The sequence below is a fragment of the Coloeus monedula genome (assembly GCF_965178545.1).
Source record: "Coloeus monedula genome assembly, chromosome: 7".
In the NCBI taxonomy this organism is placed as follows: domain Eukaryota; kingdom Metazoa; phylum Chordata; class Aves; order Passeriformes; family Corvidae; genus Coloeus; species Coloeus monedula.
The window spans coordinates 20,737,260-20,760,911 of record NC_138787.1 but is presented as its reverse complement, the minus strand read 5'-3'; the positions used below and the strand labels follow the sequence as shown (position 1 = coordinate 20,760,911).

Genomic DNA, 23,652 nt, shown 5'->3' with positions numbered 1-23,652 from the left:
CCAGCTCCTTGTGCAGCTTCTCACTGATGGAGCATGGGAAACTGAAAAGTCCTTGGCTATGGGTAAGCACCACTTAGCAACAACCAAAACATCAGTGTGTTGTCAACATGATTCCCATAGCAAATCCTAAACACAGCACTGAACCAGCTACTAAGAAGGAAATTAACTCTATCCCAGCCAAAACCAAGACAGTTGTGTGTTTCCTTAATTCTAAATGTGCTGCTGAATGTTCCAGATTCTGTGCTGGTCTCGTCTGTGTTTTTCAGAATTTAGTTACGGAATAACTTGTTTTCAGTTTGTCCACAGATGTCAGTTACTGCTTACTTAAAAACAAACAAAAAGTACTATATCAATGATTACTCAGCTTTTTCTTCCCCTTACACTAACTATTGTTTTGTTAGCCTTAAGGGACCTACCTTGTAAGTTGGTGTGAGAGTAAGAAATTGTTCTTCATGCTCAAAAAAAGGGTTCTTTCTGCGGTTTTGATGGAAGTGCTGAAGCAGGAATTGAGAGTAGATTAAGCAAAGTAGACTACCTGAAATATTAGCTATTATGTTCTAATCACTTAAAGTAGAGAGTAGAGCTGATGATATTTGCTATACAAAGTGCATATTGGAGACAGAAGAAATTTTTCAATTCCAGTAGGCAGACCATTAAGCTATTAATCAGATGTTGTTTGGGGGTTTTTCCCCCACTTAGAAAAGAGAAGACTTTTCTGAAGCATCACAATTACCAAATTTTTCCATGTTTGGTTGCAATGGAGGGGAAATGAGTATCTCCAAAGAGTGAAGCTGGTTTAAGCTGGTAACCCAACCAAAAGAAAGGGAGAAGCTCCTTGAAGGGCATGCATGTTCAGTACTAAGTGTTGCTGACCTCCTTGCTCTCTGGGAGAGAGATGACTTAGGTAAAAATGTTATGAAAAAAAATGCATAACAAAAGTCATATATGTATGGCAAACTTTCTGTATGGTAACAGGTATGCTGTTGTACACCACTACTATAAGAGTACTTAGTATTGTGTGCTAGTAGGATACCCAAGACTTGGAAGAAGTTCCTGCTTGTCCATAGGAAGCTGATGAAATGGAAAATGCAACCAAAACAAAGCTGTTGGCATGGGGATGTATAAAGACTTAGGGTTGTACAAGGGAATTTTCTAGAGAAAGAAATGGAGTAATATAGGTGAGGGACAGGCCCATGTCAGACAGCAGGGCTGCTGTAATTCCTGGGTTACACTATGAAACTCCAGTTCTCTGGGCTAACAATGCATCAAGAGGGGTTGAAAAAAAGGAAGCCAAGGGTGTGTGAAGGTGTGGGGAAATTTTGGTTTTGTCGGGGGTTTTTTTTGTTAGTTTGGATCACTTTTTTTTTTTTGTCTCATGTTACTGTGTAAAGGCCAAGGGCCAGTTTGAATCCTGTTGCAGGGTTAGCATGGCAGGAAGGATGGCAGAGGGGTATGACCATATACCCTTTCCTGTTTGGATTTCCTTAGTTCACACTTCTGCTGGGCATTGTGGCGGAAATACCACCAGTAATTAAAAGAAAAATATGATGCTTTTTCATCTGTGTTGAGTGGGAACTCTCAAAATTTCTCCTTTTGGGTATTGCTGGCACTTAGCTAATAATAATATTCACCTCCTTTTGGTAGGAGAAATTACTGGCAGTTCTTTCAATCTAGGAAAGAAAGCTCTGGCAGGGCAGGGAGAGCCTGGCTGCTGGATCTAAAGGATCCAAACCCCACTGCAGATCAAGGAGAGCCCACAGCTGCTTGAACCCAGAGGTTGCTGTGTTTCAAATAAAGAAAAGGTGTTGCTAGCAGAGAAGAAAATTACTTCTTAAATTGTGAATCACATTTTCAGAAGTTTTAAAAGCTAATATAGCCTTCTTCCTGAAAAATTTACTTATAGTTGGAATCTGTTTGTGGGCATAATTTGTGACTGTCCTTTGCATCTTGCCAGGTTCAGGAGTTTGGGGAGAGCTCTGGGTGTTCCCTTTCGACTCCTGCTCGCCAGTAATGCGGGAGCCCTTGGAGCTTGCTGCTCTTCCCAGTATTGCTCCTCCAAGCGCCCTGGGAGCGCGGGGCGCCCCTGCGAGAGGCGGCTTCAGGTCGCTGACAGCGGCAGCCGAGGCCCCTCGCTTTGTTGTGTGGCTGAGTGACACCGAGCTGGTGACGCTCCCCAGGCATCTGCTCCTGTCCCTAATACGGCCGGCCTTCTGTCACCAACGCAGACAGCCTTAACCCCTGCCCCGGGGTGGGGAGCGCCTGGGCGGCGGCGGCAGCGCTTCGGGCCGGACCCTCCCAAGGCGAGCGGGCGGGCGGGGGACGGGTTGGGAGCCGGGGCCGGGCGCCGGGGCCCGCCGGCCTCGCGGAGGGGTGCGCGGGGGGGGGCCGGCCAGGGCACCAAAATAGGAGCTTGTCGCTGCGGCCCCGCTGCTCCCCCCGGCAGTGGCTCTTCCAAAATCGGTCACGGGCCGCCGCGGGCGTAAGCGTCGTGCCGGGCAGCCCGGGCGGGTCCGCAGCCGGAGGGCGGCCGGGCTGCGGAGAGCGGCGCGGACAAAGGGGCGAGAGCTGCGGGGCACGGCGATGGCCGCGGCCGCGCAGGAGGAGTACGCGTACCTCTACAAGGACTCCGCGCACCCCGCCGGCTTCCTGGAGGCGTTCCGGACGTTTTACCTGGACGGACTGTTCACCGACATCACCCTGCAGTGCGCTTCGGGGGTCATCTTCCACTGCCACAGAGCTGCCCTGGCAGCCTGCAGCTGTTACTTTAAAGCCATGTTCACAGCTGATATGAAAGAGAAATCAAAAAACCAGATCAGCCTTCCCGGACTCAGCCATGCAGTACTGGAAGCTCTCGTGAATTACGCATACACATCACAGATCCATATAACAAAGAGAAATGTCCAAAGCCTACTCCAGGCTGCAGACCTGCTCCAGTTCGTGTCAGTAAAGAAAGCCTGTGAGCAGTTTCTGGTAAGGCATTTAGATACTGACAACTGCATTGGGATGCACTCCTTTGCTGAATACCACGACTGCTCAGAGCTAGAGAAAGAGTCCAGAAGGATATTGTTATGGCAGTTTGAAGAAGTGTGGAAGCAGGAAGAGTTTCTGGACATTGGCAAGGAGAAGCTCTCTTATATTCTCTCCAGAGAGAATCTCAATGTTCAGAAAGAAGAGGCAGCCATTGAAGCTGTCATTAAGTGGGTTGCACACAATGTGGAAGGAAGAATTGAAGATATCTGTGAAGTGCTGAGCTGCATCAAAGTAGACTTAGATAATGTGTATTTGAGGTCAGCTTTAAGCCTGCAAAAAAAATGCCGACTCAATGACAGTAAGATAAGGTCACTCGTATACAATGCCCTGAACCTTAATCCCAAAGGTCTTTCCAGAAGATCCACAGCAGCCATGTATGTGATTGGAGGATATTATTGGCATCCCTTATCAGAAGTACATGTTTGGGATCCTTTAACCAATGCATGGGTCCAGGGAACAGAGATGCCAGATCACACCAGAGAGAGCTATGGGGTCACTAGCTTGGGACCAGACATATATGTGACAGGAGGTTACAGAACAGAGAGTATTGAAGCTCTTGACACCGTGTGGATATATAACAGCGAGAAAGATGAGTGGACAGAAGGCTGCCCCATGCTTGATGCAAGGTATTACCACTGCGCAGTTTCCTTGAGTGGCTGCATTTATGCATTGGGAGGGTACCGAAAGGGAGCTCCAGTCCAAGAAGCTGAGTTCTATGATCCTTTGATACAGAAATGGCTTCCCATTGCAAACATGATCAAAGGTAGGTAAACTTTTGTATGGTGTCTGCCTCCAATGTTGATTCTTTTGTATTTGCCATTTTTAAGTGCCATGGAAACATTTAGGGTTTGATCCAAGTTCTAGAGAAGTCCATGGAAATCTCCTGTTAATGTTAGTGGGCTTTGGTTCAGGTCTTCTCTAGCCAAATGACTGCAAACATCCAAATGCTGTGCTGGGTTGTGCCATAGAACAGTGCGTAGAAAAATCAGTGGTAGTCTCAGTTTAATTTTGCCTTCTTTCAAGAGTAAAATTTCTGTTCAAATAAGAGAGAAATCAGAAAACTACCCAGGATTAGAGTCCATTCAGTAGATGATCAAAGAACAAGCTCCAATAAAGGGACTGTGTTATATTTATATAAGATTTTCCATGAAGTAATTTATAAAGGTATCATAAATTAAAACTTCTTGCATGTGTATCATCTGTTCAGGATCATTTGTTTAATCTTTAGTGTGAGGATAATGAAAAGCACTAATACCTGTTCCTAGTAGCCAAAGCAGTGATCTACTAAAATGTACGAATCCCAGCCTAACCAAAGGGTATTGACTCTGAGATGAGCTCAGTTGGTCAGAGCACAGTGCTAAATAATGCCAAGGTCACAGGTTTGATCCCTGTATGTGCCATTCACTTAAGAGTTGGACTTGATCTTTCTGGGTCCCTTCCAACTCAGACTTATTTTGTAAGTGATTATTTTGTAACAGTAATGGCAACACTACAATTATACATTTTATCATATATTTTTATAAATGAATAAATGTTAAATAAATGAATGCAAATATTTATATTTAATTATAAAAGTATACTGTAAGTTGATGCAACATAGTATTTTTCTATGTACAAGAGAATTTTTGGACGTATATGTAAAAGAAAAAAAGCAGACTTTTGTAACTTTCTCCATTGTTTGTATCTTTTTCTCAGACATTGCTACTATTTTCTTTTTATTTCCTTCAAAAGTAGAAATGCCATGCTAATACTGTGAGCTACATATTCTATGCAGTTGTTTTGCCCAGTTTTCATAAGTGTGAAACTACTTAGGTGCTCAGATCCCACTTTGCTTTATTTCATTTTGTTGTCCTAAAGACAGCGTTAACATGGCTCCATTCTGTTTGTGTCCTTGGTTATGCAATAGCTTAATTAGTAATACCATAAGAATGACTAAAAATGTCAGAAAAGATACCCCAAGACACTGAACAATCTCAACTCCCATTGTCTTTGCTCTTGTCATCTAAGTGATATTTTTACCATCTCTTTAACTTAGTGAAATAATGAAACTCATTCCCTATTCCAAAACCAGTGAGACAATGTGACTTTAATTACTGCCTAAAAAATCCCATGAACTATTGTGTGGCTGTATTATGTGCAATATGTATTGGTTATTGCAGTTTTATTTAGTCATTCTTGACTTATGCTGATATCTTGATAAATCTATTTTATTCATGTTCAGTTAAACACTTGCAAGCATAATTTCACTCTAAAATATTAACAAATCATTTGAAATGGAATTATGGATGAAAGAGACCGTTACACGCAGTCTGAACTCATGTTTGACTTTCACACTGTGTACAGGTGTTGGAAATGCCACTGCCTGTGTCCTGCATGAAGTCATCTATGTCGCTGGAGGTCACTATGGGTACAGGGGAAGCTGCACCTATGATAAAATCCAGAGATACCATTCAGGTAGCAATGAGTGGAGTGTAGTCACCACAAGTCCACATCCAGGTAAATAATTTCTCTGACAAACGTAGAGCTTGATTTGATTACTTGTATCTGGGGGTCCTTAAGCCCAGTTAGGGGTTTTTGGCATATTCCTAACTAAAAAAAGAAATGCCTGTAGGGCAGTAAGGGCTGTTTCCAGACTCTGAAAATGAAAGGGAAGGCCTTCTTCAAGCATCTATTCTACAGAAATCACTATATAAATACTGAATTAAGGAATGTCCACTTTCTATTAAATATTGTAACTTTCTGTAAAATCTAACTATTCATTGGAATTTGGCAAAAATAATTTATATTCATTTTAACATCTGGTAACAGTAAGTTTTTAAAGCAATTTTCACTGAGTACTGGTGCTGTTGTGTAGCAGAAAATCCTGAGGTGTCTCCTAAGCTCAATGAGGGCACTCAGCTGCCCTCAGTGGTGCCCAATGTTTGTCATGTACTTGCATCTTAAGTTAATGTTATCATGCTGAGTTGTACTGTATTCCTTTCTTTCTGAAGAATACGGATTATGTTCAATTACATTACAAAACAAGATCTATTTTGTGGGTGGACAGACCACGATCACAGACCGCTACGACCCAGAGCAAAATGAGTGGAAGCAGATGGCTCACATGATGGAGAGAAGGATGGAGTGTGGCACGGTGGTTATGAATGGATGCATCTATGTAACAGGAGGATATTCCTATTCAAAAGGAACATACCTGCAGAGCATTGAGAAATACGACCCTGAACTGAATAAATGGGAAGCAGTAGGTAATCTTCCCAGCGCTATGCGGTCACATGGCTGTGTCTGTGTGTATAATGTGTAAGCATTTAATTTTCATCTTGATGTTACAGAAAACAGTAGATGCAGTATTCATAACAGTACTGATTACCTCATGATGAGTTGTCTAATACAATCTCTTAGCACACATTGTTAATAACTTGATATAATTTGTTCTCATTTTAAATAACTCAGAAATACAAATGTGGTAACAAGATTTCCATATATTTTTCAGTCCAATCATTCTTTATCATGGAAGTTCTCAAATTACTGTCTTATAATACTTTGTGCAGCTACATAGAAATTACTGTGAAAAATGGACTTGTTTTTGTTAATCACTGGGTGAAACTATGACTTGGTGCTAAGATGAGTAAAGCCAAACAAAATCCAGTTCTAAGGACTACTGGCCTTAGGATGAAATCTTTGTATTCTGAAGGTAGCTGTAAAAATGGATCATTGACACAAGCTAAGTGTATGGTATATACAGAGCAATATCACTTGGATAACTAAGTTATCAGATTCAGAAATGGACATTTACAGGATGCCTCCAACTCTACCTTCAAGTGCCAGAGCAAAGAAGAGCTTGTGCTAGGAGTGAGGGAAGAAATGTCGGTAGTAGCCCCAGAGCACAAGCCAAAAGCCTCCACTAGTTTTCCAGAAGTACAAGGGCATTTGAGAAAAGTACTCTCTTTGCCATTCTCACACTCACTTCGACATTGCCAATGAGAAATGAAACAAGACTCTGCAAGGCTTTGCAATGGGAACTTTGGCTGATGCACAGGTATTTGTAGTTTGGGTTTTTTTGGGGGGAGGAGTGTTCAGAGAAAAGCCTTAATGTGTTAACTCTTTTTTAGTATCAATTCAAGATGTGTGCCTGTGTGGAATGGAAGGAGGACATGAGAGAGATGGGAAAATTAAAATCCCCCTGAAATTCAAACTTCTCAATTTTGTTTAATACCATTTGACCTTTTCTAAACTGTGACTTGAGCAAAGGTAACAGCTAAAGAAACTTGTCAAAGTATGTTATGGATAAAGAAAAAAATCATCTATAGGATAGATTTATTTATTATTTCTCTTGAAACTTAATACAAGATCTTCAAATTCTGTGTAGAAAGTGGATTTTTGTAAAGTGATTTACAGACAAACTGTGATTTAAAGATCACGCTTGGAGTGGCCTGATAGCAGTGATCCAAATGAAGAAACACTTTGAGGAACACAGAGGCTCTTTTAGCACTGATCCCCCAATCCAGTTCATAAAATGACTGCAGAAACAGCTGTTAGATATTGGTGTGAGAGGTAGGGACAACACAGGGCTGCTGTAGGGTGTGATGGGAACTTGCCACACCAGCACTGCCACTTAAAATGAAATTTTGGTTTTATTGGAGTTCTCAGATACAAAGAAAGGATTTTTCCAAGCAGTAAGCTCTGAGTTTATAATATTTCTTTTGCTTGATCATAAACATTTTCAAAATTTTTAAAAAACTCTTTCACATTTTTATGCTATTTCTGACTTGCATTTGACTGCTGGCAGCAGGTGGCACTCAGCTCTGAGCTTTGATGTGAAGTTCTGTGGTGTATATGTACTGTTCTTTTTTTGATGTTTTTGTATGTCACCTCACTATGTCAGAAGCTCGTGTGTGTGTTCAGTGTTTTGCTTTGTTACCCATCCCACTGAGAGCTATTTAAGGATCCAATGTAATTTGTTTAAAAACTCCAAACTCTAAAGAGGTGTGGAGAATTGAACCCCAAGGCTGTTTGAAATGCATGGGCCAAACAGGTGGGCAAAAGAAATAAAGTGAATTTGTTTCTCCTGGAAATCTCCACAGCTTAGAATTGCTCAAGGGCAGGTAGAGATTTAAAGGACAACATCACAAGAACATGAAAGTGATCTTTGTATTGAATGAAACCACAGTGAACTCAACATGTGTACATAATTTTTCAGTGCAAATTATGTAGCTGTGAAGCTTCATTTTTGTTGAAAAACACGGACACAGAACAGCTGCTTGTAGTTGGCCTTGAGATTCATTCTGGCCTGTATCCTGTCACCAACAGTCACGGGTCAGTGAAAGGATCTAAGAACAAGGTGAGGACTAACAAAACCAAACCCCTCAGCATCCACTTGTCAACTGCTTCCAAACTAGGTGCTTGATGTTGGTGAAAGAGTGCTGTTCCAGGGCTGGAGCACAGGCACTGGAAGCTGGACTCTGCTTTGTCCCTCTGGGCAACCTGTAGGAGAGTGAATGCTGCTTTTTGGCCTCAGTGTTAAGTGCAAAGTGGAAAAAAGCCTTTAGTTCTCCCATATCAGGAGAGTGTTTGTGGGTCCGGCATAAGCATACTGCTTATGCTTCATTTAAATCTTAGTTTTTCAGGTATTTTCAATGCATAAGAATAAATGGAGAAAAGAGTAAGTTCAGACTCGTGGTTAAATTTCAACTGGTGCTATTTTTCACAATAACCTACAATGCTCTTTCAAATTAACTCGTGTCTGTAGCACATCCCAAGGTGTGTTGCAATGAGGTCTTGGGCACAGGCAAGAAAATGAATTCAGCAAGAGGAAAAGGGATTCTGATCTTCGGTCAGAAACCTACAGGAGGTGGGAAGGTCAGAGCAGGGAATCTCTTAGCCATCTGTGTGGTATGTTTTAAAAAATAGTTGAATGTAAACACTGAATTATTGTGCTATGGGACCTGTATTATGGTAGACACTGTTTTACTGTTTCACTTGTAAAGTAGAAAATTAAGTAATTTGGAAGTCAAATCAGTTGTAAAGTCAACACTATTTCTTAAAATTTTCACTTGTGCAATCCCCGTGTTTGTAGCGCTATAGATGCCCACAGTACATCTGTAGTAATTAAGTGAATGCTTGGAATCCTTAATAAATGTAAATACACCACCCCTGTACAAATTCAAGTTGTTAAAGTTACTTTTTCTGTTCAGTGCGCAAAAGCTGTGAACACAAAGTGTGAACAGGATTCCCGCGCGCGGAGAGGTGCCCGTGGATGGGGCCGGGCCCCACGGCCGCTCCCGCCGCTCCAGGGCCCCGGCGAGCGCACAGGGCCCTCCGCAGCTCGCGCGCGTTCCCGGCGCGGGGGCCGCGCTGGGGCCCCGCCCCGCCCCGGAAGTGGCGCCCACGTGAGGGGCGGGCGGGCCGCTGGGGTTGCTGGGCCGCGCGGCGCCCACTCGCGGTCTCTGGAGCGGCGGAGCGGGGCCTGAGCGCGCAGGTTCGTGTGGGGCCGCTCCCGGCCTCGGCGGCTCCCGGGCGGCGCCGCTGCTCGGGCGTGTCCCGACGGGATCGGCCCTGCCGAGGAGCGCCGGGGCAGGGCTGGCGGCGAGGCGCGGCGGCCGGGCCGGGAGGGAGGCAGGGAGGGTTCCCGGAGCGGGGGAGCACGTGCCGCCTCTGCCCCGGCGGAGCCGCGGAGCGGGCCCGGCCGTGCCTCCGCCACCGCTGCGGTCACTTCCCGCCGGCAGCGCTTCCCGCGGCGCTCGGTGTGTGCTGCGCTGCGGGGTTCGGGCGCTGCGGGGGAAGAGGAGCCGGCGGCACCGCTCCCGCCGCCGGGGCCCGGGCCCAGCCCGAGGGCAGTGCTCCCTCTCCTGCCGGGCAGAGGTGTCCGTCGGGCGGGAGCCTTGGCCGCGGCGCCTTAGGCTATCTGAAGAGGGGTATGTTGCCGCTGCAGGCGTGTAAAAGTGTCAACAGCAAGCTGATGGTCTCCTAGCACAGTTCAGGGACCGACATGTCAATTACTTAAATAATTCTTGTAAGAATTTTTTTCCTATATGGCACTGATTCTACTCAAAAAATAACTGTTAAGTAACATCTGTGAAAATGTGTGGTTGTAGTTAATCCTTACCCTTAAATAATAACCAGGCTCAGACCTCTTATGCAGGGGCTCCTGAACAAGGCATAATATGAGTAACAGTTCCATGTTACTTTATTGGGGAAGCTTTCTTATTTAAAAAAAGCCTTTTACTCTATTACAGTAATGATAGAATCAGCCTGCAAGTAAATTTTGTCCAGAGCTTGAAACTAAATGGCTGGTAAGAGGAAAACCTACTTCAGAGTTCTTTTGGGATGATCTAGCTAATACAGTGTGGTATCTAATTGTTCTAGTTAAGGGGCTTGACTGTCATTTTTCCACTTAAAATTCAATGACTCCTTGCTTTATTTTAACCTGTTTTTGTTTTGTGTGGTACCGATACAGACTTCTGGCATATGAAAGGAACAAGTTAATGTAGTTTATTAAGGAAGCCCTTAAAATCTTCTGTAGAATTTTGTATGCAGTTCAGACTGTGATTGCTGTTCATTGGAGTCTTCACTGCTGCACAGCAACTGAAAACTATTGATCTGGAAGTTGTCCTCTGCCAAATGACTGAGCTAAAGAGTCTGAAGTGAGCATGTGCAGAGAAGGCTAGAATTTCTCTTACATTAGAAGGCTGCTTCTGCTTTTGTTCTAAATAGGTTAGAGCTCAATTGCTGAACTGAATTCCATGCATGGCAAGCTTGAGTCTTTCTTAGTCTTGCCTACAGTTTGTTACTTGCAGCTGAAAGGATGCTTTTTAGAAAAAGTTCCACGTGGAAGACTTATTCTAAAGGATGTGTCCTAAGGCTTGTGTTGGTTCATGCTTTTTGGTATTAACCTTGAAAACACTGCTAAGGAAGTAGACTTTGTTTTCTTCTCTTCTTAACAGTGGAGCTGAGCCTTATGTGGAAACTGAGTTGCTGGTTCTGGGTATTTTGGTACCGGGGCAGAGGCAGACTGGGATAGTGGTCAGTTAGTTGATCCCATGGAAAAAGCCAAGACTGCTCTATAGTTTGCCATTAAATTAGACCAAACTGGGTATAATGTCAAATAGAACACTTAATTGCTCTCACAAGTTGGGTGTTATGACAATACCAGCACCTGAATGGTGGTGAAGTGTCAGTCTCCTGTAGTCAGGGTGGCTCATGTGGGACATCTCTGAAGTAACTGCAACTCTCAGCTTGGGTGCTCTGGCCTGGGTTTTCTAAAGTGCTTTTTAGACAAACAGATCATACTCAGCATAGCTGGCAACTAACACTTGCTGCAGTCATGCTTTAAAGAGTGTTACAGTGTTAGGTACAGGTGCAAGCACGGCAGTAGAGACCAGGATGCATATTTCAAGGCTGTGAGTGCCAAAGAACTACATGTAGGTCCAAGGATTGAATATGGCTTTGAGATCAGGAAAAGGAGGAAATGGGAATACTGCAGACTGCAGTAGGCTGAACAATTACTGGGGAATTAAACTACTAAAATAAGAAGGTGAGGCTGCCAACTGAGTATTCTGATGAAGAACATAATTTCCTGTAACAAGGGCACCTCGGGGGAGTTTTCCCTGCTTTAGTGTTGCCAGTCATCTTGATGCTCTGAAATATGTAACTGCCCTGCAAGTGGCAGAAGAGCAGAAAGTGTATGGTTAAATGTCCCAATAAACCATGCAAGACATGAGTGCAAAACCATCTTCACCAGCAGCTTTTGTGATCACAGATCAATGAACTGCGGTAACGGGACCAAGAAACTGCTTTATGTTCTGTAGTCGGATTTAACGAGTGTGTTAGTGTGCAAAGGGAGAAAGAAGAAATCTGTGCTTCATAGTTCAAAACTGAATTCAAACTAATTTCTGACAGCTTCATAAAGCTACATTTTTTTTCTCAAGGATTAATCTTCACACGCTATCTTAAGAGCAACTAGATAGAAATTGTCTGATCCCAGTTAATTTTCTGGCCAGTAGCTGCTTCTTAGTGACTGCATCTGATGTACTGGGATTATATACTTGCTGCCAGTTAAGTAAAGTTACTTCCAAGTTAAAATGTCTTATGTGTTATCAAAGATACTTGATTCACTGTTCAGTCAGAACTGCAATGAAGAGACATTTGTAAAGGAGAGAACTAGACATCTTTAGGATGTATCAGTAAATGCAGATATTTTCATTCCTTCCTCCAGTAAGTTCTGTGAACTTTCAAAGACTAAGCATGAGACAGAAACTTCAGAAATGTTTCTCATTATACCTATGTAGGAATTGAACATTTTTGTTATTGATGTTTTGCTTAGTGATGAGAGGCTGGATTTGACTTAATGAACAAATGTTGTTTGCTCTCAGTTTTGTTGCTGTTGTTATGAACTGAGGATCTGTGCCTAGAAAAAGATAAATAACAAGGCTGTGAAGTGCCAGCATTTTTTAAATTTATCTTGTCTGCTGAATGCCAAACACTGCCTTAATAACCGAAGTGAGGTGTTTTTTTCCCCCAGTTGTTTCATAGATTCCTGTTGGAGTTCTGCAGTCATGTTAATAGTTGTTTCACAGGTGTAAATGTATGGCTAATGAACTTGGCTGTTACCTTTAGATGAGGCTGCAGTGAAATGCAATGAATATAAAAGTACTAGTATGAATATAAAAGTATAGAAAGTACTGTTCAAAACTTAGTGCTTTTGTTCTGTGTTCTCTTCAAAACAGCTGGTGAAAATGGCTGAAAATGGAAATGGTGAAAATATGTCTATCTTGGAAAGCAAAATCTGTCAGCAAATTGAGGTAAGTTCAATTTATAGTTTGGGATCTGGACTGAGGTGTTTTGGGGGCATTCACTGGCAGAGGCTTGGCTAATGGGAAGTTAACTTTATGGGGAGTTAGACTTGAATCTTCAGCTCTTTAAAAAATGTCACAAGTCTGTAACAGGTATTTAATACTTTAAGATAGTCACAATTGTAGTTTAAGTTGGAAGTTATACTTGTCTAGAGTTGCTTGTAAGAACACCATTTAAAAACAGAAAAAGTTTGATTTGTTAGCATTTTAGGTGCTACAGCAAGTGAATGCATCATTAAACAATTTACTACCATGTTTGCTGGGGTTATTCTACCTGTGCAAGTAGGAGGAGAGTGCATTTTAATTATATGTGCCTTACTTTTTGTGGGGGAAAAAAAATCTTCCTACTTGGGAATCTCTGCTGGTCAAAATACTAGCACATTGCATAACTTGCTATTATGATTTATTGCTTTGTAATTTATTGCTATAAATTACAACTAAATTCATATACCTACTTTGGATTAACTCTGTCTCTAGAGGCTTGAAGGGTTACCCTACAACAAAAAACCTGAGCCCATTGCTTTAAAGGGCATCTAGAACAAAACTGCTTTCCTGAAGGACAAAAATGCAGCTGCACATGAATGCCCATTACCATATGGAGCCGTTTTTTATATATAACAAACAAACCACAGACATTCCTCAATCTCTATGGTTTGTTTGTTTGTTATATATAAACAGTTGACAAAACTAGAGTTTTGGTAATGTGAGTTTGAGATGTACTAGAGGAAGAGGTATTGTTGTAAAACTTGCACTGACTTTTTAAAGCACCACAATACTGGTGAGAATATTCCAACTTACGGTTTCAAGTATTTTACCTTTGGTAGATGACTGCTAGTCAGGGAAAGAATCTGATTAACTTGTCTTGAACTGAATTGTCTTCCCATGCTGGACAAGACTGAAATAAGAACATAATAATTAAATAAAATTAAAGATTAAGTATAAAATAATGATTTATCTTATGGTGTTTTCTTGGATGAGACCTAGAAATTCTAGTCTATGTGTATGATTTTTCAGTGTGCAAATATAATATTCTTGCAGACATATCTATTAAGTAAGGAGTACAATCTGGATCTGTTGCTGACAAGTTTGACTTTTGACTGTGCAGAGCTTGACCAGGGTGATGAATGCTTATCATGTTAACAGAATAAGCTTTCCTCCTTTTGTAAACAAAATTGCAATCTATCTTTGCCTTTTTAATTCCATTGGATGAAGCACTGCTCGGTGTGGGGTTGTTTGCGGTTTTGTGGGATTTGTTTCTGGTGGTTTTGTTTGTTTTTACAGCTTACACATTGCAGCTAACTTTTGCCAAAGTATCACATTAAAGCAGGAAGTAATAATTTCAGAATTCATAATTGTTCAGATTAATTAATTTTGGTATGTCTCAATCTACCGCAGTAAGCTGTTAGATGAAAATGAGCTTTTAAGACTGAAAATTTAAAGACACATGTTTCTCCCCTCTCCTCCTTTTTGCAGTACTATTTTGGCAATCACAATCTACCAAGAGACAAGTTTCTAAAGGAACAGATCAAACTAGATGATGGCTGGGTACCGTTAGAAGTAATGATCAAATTCAACAGGTAAAACAAAGTACAGTTAATGTGGATAAAAGAGTAACTTTCAGCTACCTCTGTCTATTTGGGGCCAAGTGTTCCTGACGTGCATGTACAATTCCCATCGCTGTTTTAACATCTGGCTTCAGCTTTGCCTGGGTATTTGTAATAACCTGTGTCTGCCTACTCAATAGGTTAAGTCGCCTTTCAAAAGATTTTGGGGTTATTGTAGAAGCACTAAGAAAATCCAAGACTGGTTTAATGGAAATAAATGAAGACAAAACTAAAATCAGAAGATCTCCAAATAAACCCCTTCCTGAATTAAATGACCAGTATAAGGCTGCAATTAAAAACAGATCTGTATATGTTGTAAGTAAATTTTTCTTTACTTTGTGCTGTCCTGCATGACTTTGACTGATAACCAGCTGAGTAAAGCTTGAATTAACTCATACTGTAGAGATCATAATTTTTAAGAGTCAGTTTGTGGCATATAATTGAAGCTCATTGCTATCTTGCAGAAAGGCTTTCCACTAGATGCTACTCTTGATGATATCAAAGAATGGCTTGAAGATAAAGGTCCAGTTGAAAATATTCAAATGAGGAGAACATTGCAGAGAACGTTTAAGGTAATGATGAACGTTTAGACCTGGGGCAGGGATCCCTCCTGGAATTTTGTTCAATTACCATAACAATACCTCTTATTTAACAGGGCTCAATATTTGCAGTTTTTGATAGTGTTGAATCTGCTAAGAAGTTCACAGAGATACCAAATCAAAAGTACAAAGACACGGAGCTGATAGTACTTTTCAAGTAAGTCCACTTAACTGATATATGAACTAATGGTGGTCAGGGGTGGATTTACACAAGAAGCTGGCTTGACCTGAGAATTGTGAGTTTCTACACTGTTGTACAGGCATTGATAGCTGTACCTTTTGGAGACTTAGCATCTCAACTTGGAAAAGTTATTTTCAACTGCTCCATGTCTACTGCAGTTTTGCAAACTAATTATAACAGAATATTTTAAATTATATTAACTTAGCTTATATTCTGTTGAAGGGAGGAGTATTGTACAAAGAAGAATGAAGAAAGGAAACAAAACAAAGTAGAAGCGAAAGCAAGAGCTAAACAGTAAGTCATTGTCAATCGAAGGGTGTGTTTTGCTTGCCTGACCATGCTTGAACTGACTCATAACTAATTTAACTTCTCTACAGGGAAAAAGAAGAAAAGCAGAAACAAGCAGCAGATGCTGAAATGGTATGGGTTTCTTAAATCACCTACATTTTGTAGAGCTAATGTGGAATATTCTGTTTGAAATGCTGTAATATAGAGCACCTTCTAGAAAGTCACTTCAGCTTTTCCAACTAACTTACAGTAAGACTGTTTTGTCCTGGTGTTTTAATCTTATTTTCAATAGACTGATTTTGTTTAAAGGCTCATGTCCTGAAATTAACATTATTAGGCATGTTTGCCTGTTCAGAGTGATCCTGAATGCACCATTAAGATGATTGTTCTTCTGTGGTATTTAAAGGATCTGTTAAGGATTTAATCAGTATATAAATTTTCAACCTGAGGTATCAGCCTTCAGAAAGCTGTTTTGTAAAATTTTGAGTGTAATTCCTATATGAAAGGAGTCTTAAGTTCCACATAAGTTTATTATAGTAAGCAAAGAAAACTTCAAAAAAGGAGGGGGGACACACTGTACAAGACTTGGACATCAGCAGAACTAGGTTATGTAGGAAAAATGCTCGAATTACTGTAACTTCAGTAGCTTATTTATCACTGTCCTGTTAATAGGATTGAGGGGGGAATATGAATATTCAAACTTGACTCTTCAATGAAAATGTGGGTTTTTAAAATTTAATTTAGAAGTCTCTGGAAGAAAAGACAGGATGTCTTTTGAAGTTTTCTGGTGATCTAGATGACCAAACGTGCAGAGAAGATCTCCATGAGGTGTTTTCTGGTCATGGAGAAATCAAGTGGATACACTTTGTCAGAGGTGCAAAGGAGGTGAGTAATCTTAGACAAGGATTTACGCTCTCTGTACTGAAGTTTGAAAATGAATGATTAAATGTTTGTGCTTTTATGTTATCAAGTAAGTTACTGTCTTGTGAAATTGCAGAATATTTAGAAAATTAAATTATTCCCTTAACTTTCTTCAAAAGAACAGATAAAGGTTCCAGCCTTGTTTGTTGATAAGGTCAAAACTGAGAATGTTCATTAGGACAGTCTGAGGGCTTTGCTTCAGTCTAGACATGTTTTATAGTCATACAAGAGTAATGAATTTGCTGAGGCACTTAGCAGGGTATGTTGTTCACCATTCTAGCTGAATGTTTTGGCAGTAAGATTAAGATGCAAATGCCACTCTTATTTTTTAGGGAATTATCCTGTTTAAGGATATTGCCAAAGAAGCTCTGGAAAAAGCCAAAGCAGCACATGATGGAAACTTGCAGCTCCGGAACAAGGATGTTTCATGGGAAGTGCTAGAAGGAGATGCAGAGAAAGAAGCTCTGAAAAAAATACTGGAAGATCAGCAGGAATTGCTGAAACAGAAAACAAAAGGTTCCCTCTCCTTTTATTATTTTAAGCTTTTATAGTGTCCTAGAATTGATGTGTGAAATTGACTCTTAAGTAGTGAATATATTGTACATACCGATGTTAACTGTAAAGCAGTCCCTGAAGCTTGCTGATTAAATGATACATGATACAAAGTGCCTGATCTTGTATCTCCGCAGGGCGCAAAGTTAAAGGAAAAGGAAGAGGGGGAAAGATACCTCAGGGTGCACAAAAAGGAAAAATACAGTTTCAGGGCAAGAAAATAAAGTTTGAGAATGACGAAGAAGATGGTGACAATGATACTAAACCAGGTATGTCATTCTGTGCACTTGATGCAGCTTATTCAGTACTTTCACAGAAAGTAGCTCCATGTGCTCATGTTTCTTACAAGTGTTTCAGATTTGGCTCTGCATTGTAGCACTTCTGCCCTCCTGTCAGTATCAGTAAGTTTAAGAGACTTGTGCTTGATTCCTTCCACAACTGTCCAAAAAGCATATTAAGGTAATTACTAGATAGGTAAGGCTAGACTGCACGGCTGTTTAAAACATTATACATTGAAAGATGATGCTTGTCAGCAACATTACATAACTGTACAGACCCAGTCTCTTGAGTGGTGCTTTTCTTCCCCCCTTAAAGATATGAGAAGACTTAATAGTTCTTCTGCCTGTGTCAGTTTTTAGCTTGGAGCAGAGGAAGAGCTAAGCTTCTGTTCATTATATGTAGCACCTGTTTAACTAAAAGTCAGTGAACCCTATTCCTCATATATTCGACTCCTTCATTTTCTTACCTGCCCTCCTGCTGTGGAGGGATGAAGCTCTTTAAATGTGGTATTTTAGAACATCTAAAAGCTTTAGTCACAGTAATAAGCAAACCCTCTAGCTGTGGCTGTAGATAACTGGGACTCAAACTTACATGGTGGGAAGAGTTGGGGTTTTTTCAGAAGATTTCAGGTAAAGCTTTCCTTTACCCTACATGACTGCATATTCAATCTTGCAGAACCAGCAAGTCCCAAGAAGAGACCACTAGAGGAAACAGAAAAGGAAGAACCTGCACCAAAACAACTGAAAACAGAAAATGGAGATGGCAATCAGTAATACTCAAATAAATAATTTTAAAAATTAGTGGGTTTATTGTTCCATTTTCAATAGGTTTTAAAGACATGCCTCAGTCAAGACTTTCTTGGCAGAAAATCTAATGAAATCCACTTCAATGTCAACCTATAAATAGAGAAAAGCTTCATTTTACTGGGTTACAGCTTTTTTTTTTTGTTTGTTTAAGAAGCATGCTTACTTCTAACACAAAACCCTGGAAAACTTTTCTATTTATAGTTTTGTTTATACTGTCAGATCTTCTCATTTTTTCTGGCATCTCCTTCATATGTAAAAGATTTTGGACTTTGTAATCTTGTGGTTATGTTTAATAGCAGCTGGTAATAAATTCAGAACTTAAAACTGCTTTCTACTGAAGCCTGGTTAATGTAGTATGATGTTTCAATTGTGAAGTAGCAAAGATAAGGACAGACTTAAATAATTTTAAGTTCAAGTCACCAAGAGCATAGGAACAGCTGATTAAAGCTTCTGTTCTTTGCTGCTCAACATACCTAACAGTCTTCAACTATTGCTCAGTCTCCTCTCCATTTCCCTTATGGTAAGGGATGGGAATACATGGCTTCCAGGCCAGCATGCAGTAGCCAGGAACTTGCTGTGGGCTTCGGCTGCCATACTCTAGTGTCCCCACTGTATCTTTTAACAGTGGGATGAAGTGCCCAAGTTCCTCCTGCTGCCCCCAGGCTGGCTCTGTAGCTGGCTGTAGCTGTTTGCAGGAGAGCACTGATCACTGAAATAACGCTACTGCTGTACCATCCTTGTTACTGTGGCCTTCACCACTTCGTTCAGTTGAAGTCCCAGCTGCAGACAGGATTGAGCAAAGAGCTATTAGGAATTGAGTCAAGGAGGCTACCCTTAGCTTTATCACATCTAATTGCAGTGCTGGCTTTAATCTGTGTATAGCTTTGACTGCCATTATGATTCTTTTCCCTGTTCAGCTACAAAATGTAGTAACAGGAATGATGTGACTGAATGCTGTGAGCGTTCTTCATCCAGTACCTATGGCCCTAAAACTTAAATTTCATTAAGGAGAATTTCTTTACCTCAGTATTTTCTCAGTAATGTTAGGTTTTATACTTACTGATTTCTTCTTATGGAACTTGTATGATGCTGGTAAGTCAAACCTAAGTTCTGTGAACAGTATAAAGAATATGTGTTAGACTAGGATGATTACCAGCCACTTAAACCCTACAGCCATGTACTTCTGTTTCTAATGTCTGCATCTGTTGTGGCCTCTCATACCTGTTTTATCTTTGCACTAGATGATGACTAAACATTGAAGCTGTCCCCATCAGACAGTTAAGTGGATGGCTGAAACACAGTTGTGTTTCAAGCACTTGAGCAACTTCACATCTCAAGTTCTATGACTGTAAAAAGCATCTAGTTAGTGATACTGAAAACTGGGAAGATACTTAACTGTCAAAAATATTTAGGTGACTAAAGACAGGATGCCTGTTTTGTGTGTGAGAACTGACCTGTGCTTCACTTTTCTTTTTCAGCAACACTCCCTTTGAAGCAGAACCTTCTTCTGCTTGAAGACAAAATCTAGTCCAGGAACAAACCTAATTCTACGCACAATATATATTCCTCAGAGCTTTATTAAGTGCCTGTTTGAATTCTAGGCAGGTAGCAAAAAATTTTTAAAAATTAAAAGAAGTCTGCTAAAAAGAAAAAGACTTGTATCATTTCTGTGTTAAATTACACTTAAATTTATCTCAGGCTGTTATGACTGGCTAGTAGTGTTACAGATAGTATCCCAAAACAAAAGGGTTTTGTTTAGGTTTTTTTCTGTTAACAATAAATAAATATTACCTGCTAAGACTTCCATCTTCACTTCCCATTCTGCTGCTTTCTTTTGAATGTGCTGCAATAATAGATAGTACAGAAATGAGCTTTCAAAATTACCTGTTTTATAAACATCTACACCCCTGTACTTAATAAGTTTCGTGTGCTTTTGATTTTCAAGTTGAAGCATTAGATCATATAGTTCTCTTGATGTGAGATTGCAGTTATTTGATGTAATTAGTATTTACCCCAAACATACCTCACAAAGTAGTCAGCAAATCAGTGAAGCTATAGCCATCTATATAGCCAATGATTTTGTTGTCTGGTTAATTCTTGCCCTACTAAAATGAAGAACTTACCTGCCGTGTTGAAGTTTTGTGAAGGGAATATACAGCTGTTTTTGCCATTTGTAGAGCAGTTTTCAGAAAAATCATATCAATTCCTAAAAGAATGATGAAATTATTAGAATTGTTAAATGGAAGCTCAAACATCTGCTTAATTTTTTCTGGAATAATAGGTACTTGAGAAACAGCACTGAATACATTAAGGTACAGAAAGTATTTCTAAAACATAATTGCTTTTAATAAAATAAAAATGATAGGGATGTGAAATAGCTAGTATTGTTTATTTCAAATCCCAGTGACTGTTAGTTACAGTGTTGAAGTTGTTAATCTTAGGAAGCTGACTCCAGCTGAACAAAACACTAAGTAATTAGAATACATAACTAATAAAGAAGGGAGATGTTTCATTAAAAGCATTTCCCTTGCTGTTTTGTTGGTAATGATTTCTAACCAAATGTCACAATTACCAACCTTTGTTATGCTTGGTACCAAAGGGAGGGTTCATAATAACTGTGTCAAATGTATCGGACATGCTGTCAGATAAAGAACAGATATCACACTGAACCATGTTGACATTCGTGAGCTCGAAGTCTTCAATATTGCTATTAAATATTTCCAATGCATCTGCATCTATGTCAAGCCCCACACAGAATCTATTAAAAAAAGAAAAGTGTCACATATTAGTCTCCTACAAACTAAAATGGTGTTTAAATTCTACAGTAAGGGATCTGTGTACACAACTTGTTTTACCTAGGAAATGTAACAAGCATACGTTATAAATTCAGAGCTGATAAAAATTCAAGTACTTCTGTTACCCTTTCTCAAGTATAAATCTAAATTCTGTTAAGGAAGTTTCATGTGTTCATTTCATGCTTCAGGGGAAAGCAAATGACTTCCAAATTCATGACAACTGTCCATCACTTTAACAATATGAATGGTTACTGACAGTCAAAACTTGGTAAATAGCCTGATTATACACCAGATTATATACCTGAAATGGCTTAGTTCAGCATTGCTATGTTTTAATCTTACTTTCTGCTCTTCTATGCCAGGAAAAAATATAACCAGAACTTAATGTTAAATACTTACCCTGCTCCTAACATTGCACTTCCAATGCTGAGCATGCCACAACCACATCCTAAATCTGCAATTGTTTTGTTTTCAATATCATCAAAAGTATTGTGAATTGTATAAAGCATACATGCTGGGGGAAAAAAACCCAAACAAAACAGGTCAATAATATCAAATATGCACATGATTAATCAAGAAAAGCTGTTTCTGCCTTCAGAAAACTTAATTTTACATTAGGAAATCCTTTAGTTAAACTGATGTTCTCACTGCCTGTAATTCTCATTTATATGTGAAGAGTCAAAAACATTTTCACGAGTTACAAACTGGATCTTTGGTGGAGAGATTACACATAGAGCTCTGAGTATTGCTCGTGGAAAAAGTATGGCTCTAAACTTTTTTTGGGGGAAAACAGCAGAAAGATTAAAAAAATGGAAAAGAGCATAATTAAGCTATGAATAAGTGTACACTTTCACTGGTTTTGTGGGTCATGACATACCTCTATTTCAGCTTCTACAGTTACAGATTAAGATTGCTTCTGCCACAACATTATCTTTCAAATTAATTTATTTGATTTTTGGATTTACCAGTGTACTACTAAACACATTCACGTTGGATATACTTTCTTAACTTCTTTTAGCGTAAAGCCTTCAAAGGAGACAATGCAGTAGAAAAAACTTTTTGAATTAAAAGTGCTGATGAAGGACTAGTAAAAGAGAAAACAGTGGTGTGGGTCCCCTCTACCTGCAATATGAGGTCTTGTTGGATACTGTTCCAGGAGTAGTTTTGGACTTTCAAAAGTATCAACTTGTTGAAGACAGCTTTCCAGTTCTTTAAGCTTTAATTTCTTCATGTTTATGGTTTAACTAAAGAAAATAATGTGTAATCAGTTACAACAATATAAATAAATATTAATTTATTTCATACTTAAATCCCCTGGTCCTCTTCAGCATCTCCCGGGTGTTTTCACGCTGCCGTTTCCCAGGACGCAGCTGGCGGCGCACCGATGACGGGAACCGAGCGCGGACCCGGGCGGCGGCAGCCCCTGTCCTCACCGGCTCCCGGAGTTCAGGCCCTGGGCTCCTCTTCTACCGCCCGGGCCCGCCCACCGCCCAGCCCTAACCGGGGCAGGAACCGAGCCCAGGCACCGCCACCAGCTACCCTGTCCGCTCGCCCCGCAGCGCCGTACGCGCTCGATACCGCGCCCACTCACCGCAGCTCGGCCGGGCCGGGCCGGGCCGCTCCGAGCGCCGCCGCGCACTTCCGACGCGCCGCCCGCCCCCGGCGCGCACTGCCCGCCCCCTTCCCGCCCCTTCCCGGGCTTACGGGCACCTGCGGGAATGAAACGCAAGGGAACTTCTCCGTGTTCCGTTAACAAGTGTGAGCTTTGGTCTCGTATTATAAGCACGAGACATTTTATTGCAGCCTTACGTGTCACCGCTGCGCGGTGCCTGAGAAAGCGCCGGAGGACACGCCTGGCAGACCGGGCTTTCTCTGTGGTCCGGCTCTTGAGTGCCCTTAGGGACAGAGCAAGGAACTGGATTTCTGCCGGTGCGGTGGGAAAAGCGGTCGTTAAGAGAAGAGTAACTTTCACCTGAAACCGCGACAAGCCGCCAGCAGACAGGCAGCCACTGAAAACACAGGCAAAGCCAGAAGAGAGGCAGCTGCCTTGGGGCCCGTAGCTGTCGGGTAGAAGGTTACTCTCGTTTAGGAATAGATTTTTTTCGTACAAGGTTTTCCATTGCACAGTTGAAAATCTATTTATCGAGGTTTAGAACCGCCGATCGGGGTGTGAAACACGGTAACCCGCATCCAAATGCGTTCTCTCCTCGTGGGAGCGCCCAGGCAGCCACCCGCTGGTACCTGGGGGCGCGGCTATGCGGACACCCCGGGGTGCGGGGTGCTGCTGCCAGAGCCCGGCGCTGCCCTGCACCCCCAGCGGGGCCGCTTGATGGCAGCTAGCGCAGAACCGCCAGCCCGAAGCCTCAGAGCTGCCTCCCACATTCCCCGCAGCTGCTTCTGCCTTCAAAGCCGTCACCACCTGAGCCCAGTGGGACCCCTGTGGCCAGGACACACCGGCGGCAGCAAGGTGTCTCACGGCAGCCGCCTCGCTGCAGGCACAGCTCAGTAACAAACAGGCTCCGCTGCCATCGGGGCCGCCGGCCGGCCCAGGTGCGCCCTCCCCGCGGCTGCCGGGACCCCGGTACGGACGTAAAGTTTCAGGCCGGCGGGCGGCGACATTTTGCGTGTCAGCAGCGCGGGGCGCGCACCTGCGCGCTGGGAGGGCGGCGGGAGGGCAGGGGCGGAGGAAGAGGAGGGTGGTGTCAGGGGAGGGGAGAGGCGGTGTCGGGAGGGGGGCGCGGGCGGCGGG

General features: G+C 41.7%; 3 protein-coding genes across 9 annotated transcripts; 2 read left to right on the top strand and 1 right to left on the bottom strand.

Moving 5' to 3' along the window:
• Positions 1–2,290: 2,290 nt before the first annotated feature.
• KLHL23 (kelch like family member 23) lies at positions 2,291–9,190 on the top strand. Of its 2 annotated transcripts, none has more exons than XM_082284634.1 (3): positions 2,291–3,793; positions 5,374–5,526; positions 6,077–6,257. In XM_082284634.1, exons 1-3 carry the CDS (start codon positions 2,581–2,583, stop codon positions 6,112–6,114), a joined length of 1,404 nt encoding a protein of 467 aa, XP_082140760.1. In that variant the 5' UTR covers positions 2,291–2,580; the 3' UTR covers positions 6,115–6,257. The 2 variants fall into 2 exon arrangements, with proteins under 2 accessions (XP_082140760.1, XP_082140759.1); XM_082284633.1 differs by having other exon boundaries at positions 2,295–3,793; positions 6,021–9,190.
• A 246-nt stretch (positions 9,191–9,436) lies between these two features.
• SSB (small RNA binding exonuclease protection factor La) lies at positions 9,437–19,823 on the top strand. 2 transcript variants are annotated; one of them, XM_082284575.1, is made up of 13 exons: positions 9,437–9,505; positions 12,753–12,827; positions 14,352–14,455; positions 14,623–14,797; positions 14,947–15,054; positions 15,138–15,238; positions 15,485–15,556; positions 15,640–15,682; positions 16,295–16,435; positions 16,804–16,987; positions 17,161–17,292; positions 17,978–18,071; positions 19,587–19,821. In XM_082284575.1, exons 2-13 carry the CDS (start codon positions 12,762–12,764, stop codon positions 19,621–19,623), a joined length of 1,257 nt encoding a protein of 418 aa, XP_082140701.1. In that variant the 5' UTR covers positions 9,437–9,505; positions 12,753–12,761; the 3' UTR covers positions 19,624–19,821. The 2 variants fall into 2 exon arrangements, with proteins under 2 accessions (XP_082140701.1, XP_082140702.1); XM_082284576.1 differs by lacking the exon at positions 9,437–9,505 and adding an exon at positions 10,288–10,319 and having other exon boundaries at positions 19,587–19,823.
• On the bottom strand, positions 9,966–23,028 carry METTL5 (methyltransferase 5, N6-adenosine). Of its 5 annotated transcripts, none has more exons than XM_082284580.1 (9): positions 22,495–22,556; positions 22,026–22,147; positions 21,303–21,417; positions 20,685–20,866; positions 20,232–20,314; positions 19,900–19,951; positions 19,169–19,218; positions 13,694–13,773; positions 9,966–9,993 (listed from the first exon to the last, which is right to left on the bottom strand). In XM_082284580.1, the coding sequence occupies exons 2-8, from the start codon at positions 22,132–22,134 to the stop codon at positions 13,714–13,716; spliced, it is 651 nt and encodes a 216-aa protein (XP_082140706.1). In that variant the 5' UTR covers positions 22,135–22,147; positions 22,495–22,556; the 3' UTR covers positions 9,966–9,993; positions 13,694–13,713. The 5 variants fall into 5 exon arrangements, with proteins under 5 accessions (XP_082140706.1, XP_082140705.1, XP_082140704.1 ...); XM_082284579.1 differs by lacking the exon at positions 9,966–9,993 and adding an exon at positions 12,405–12,433; XM_082284578.1 differs by lacking the exons at positions 9,966–9,993; positions 22,495–22,556 and adding exons at positions 17,894–18,198; positions 23,012–23,028 and having other exon boundaries at positions 13,658–13,773.
• Positions 23,029–23,652: the final 624 nt, after the last annotated feature.

Bases quoted from the DNA above. Each gene is read 5' to 3' on its own strand.
- METTL5 (XM_082284578.1), bottom strand. From the start codon at position 22,134: ATGAAGAAATTAAAGCTTAAAGAACTGGAAAGCTGTCTTCAACAAGTT. The intron at 20,315-20,684 runs GTTGGTAATTGT...TCATTCTTTTAG, and splicing joins TGGTACCAAGCATAACAAAG to GAATTGATATGATTTTTCTG. The intron at 19,952-20,231 runs GTAAGTTCTTCA...CTATTATTGCAG, and splicing joins ACAAAACTTCAACACGGCAG to CACATTCAAAAGAAAGCAGC.
- KLHL23 (XM_082284633.1), top strand. From the start codon at position 2,581: ATGGCCGCGGCCGCGCAGGAGGAGTACGCGTACCTCTACAAGGACTCC. The intron at 3,794-5,373 runs GTAGGTAAACTT...CACTGTGTACAG, and splicing joins CATTGCAAACATGATCAAAG to GTGTTGGAAATGCCACTGCC. The intron at 5,527-6,020 runs GTAAATAATTTC...TTCTTTCTGAAG, and splicing joins CACCACAAGTCCACATCCAG to AATACGGATTATGTTCAATT.
- SSB (XM_082284576.1), top strand. From the start codon at position 12,762: ATGGCTGAAAATGGAAATGGTGAAAATATGTCTATCTTGGAAAGCAAA. The intron at 15,055-15,137 runs GTAATGATGAAC...CTTATTTAACAG, and splicing joins CATTGCAGAGAACGTTTAAG to GGCTCAATATTTGCAGTTTT. The intron at 17,293-17,977 runs GTATGTCATTCT...TCAATCTTGCAG, and splicing joins TGACAATGATACTAAACCAG to AACCAGCAAGTCCCAAGAAG.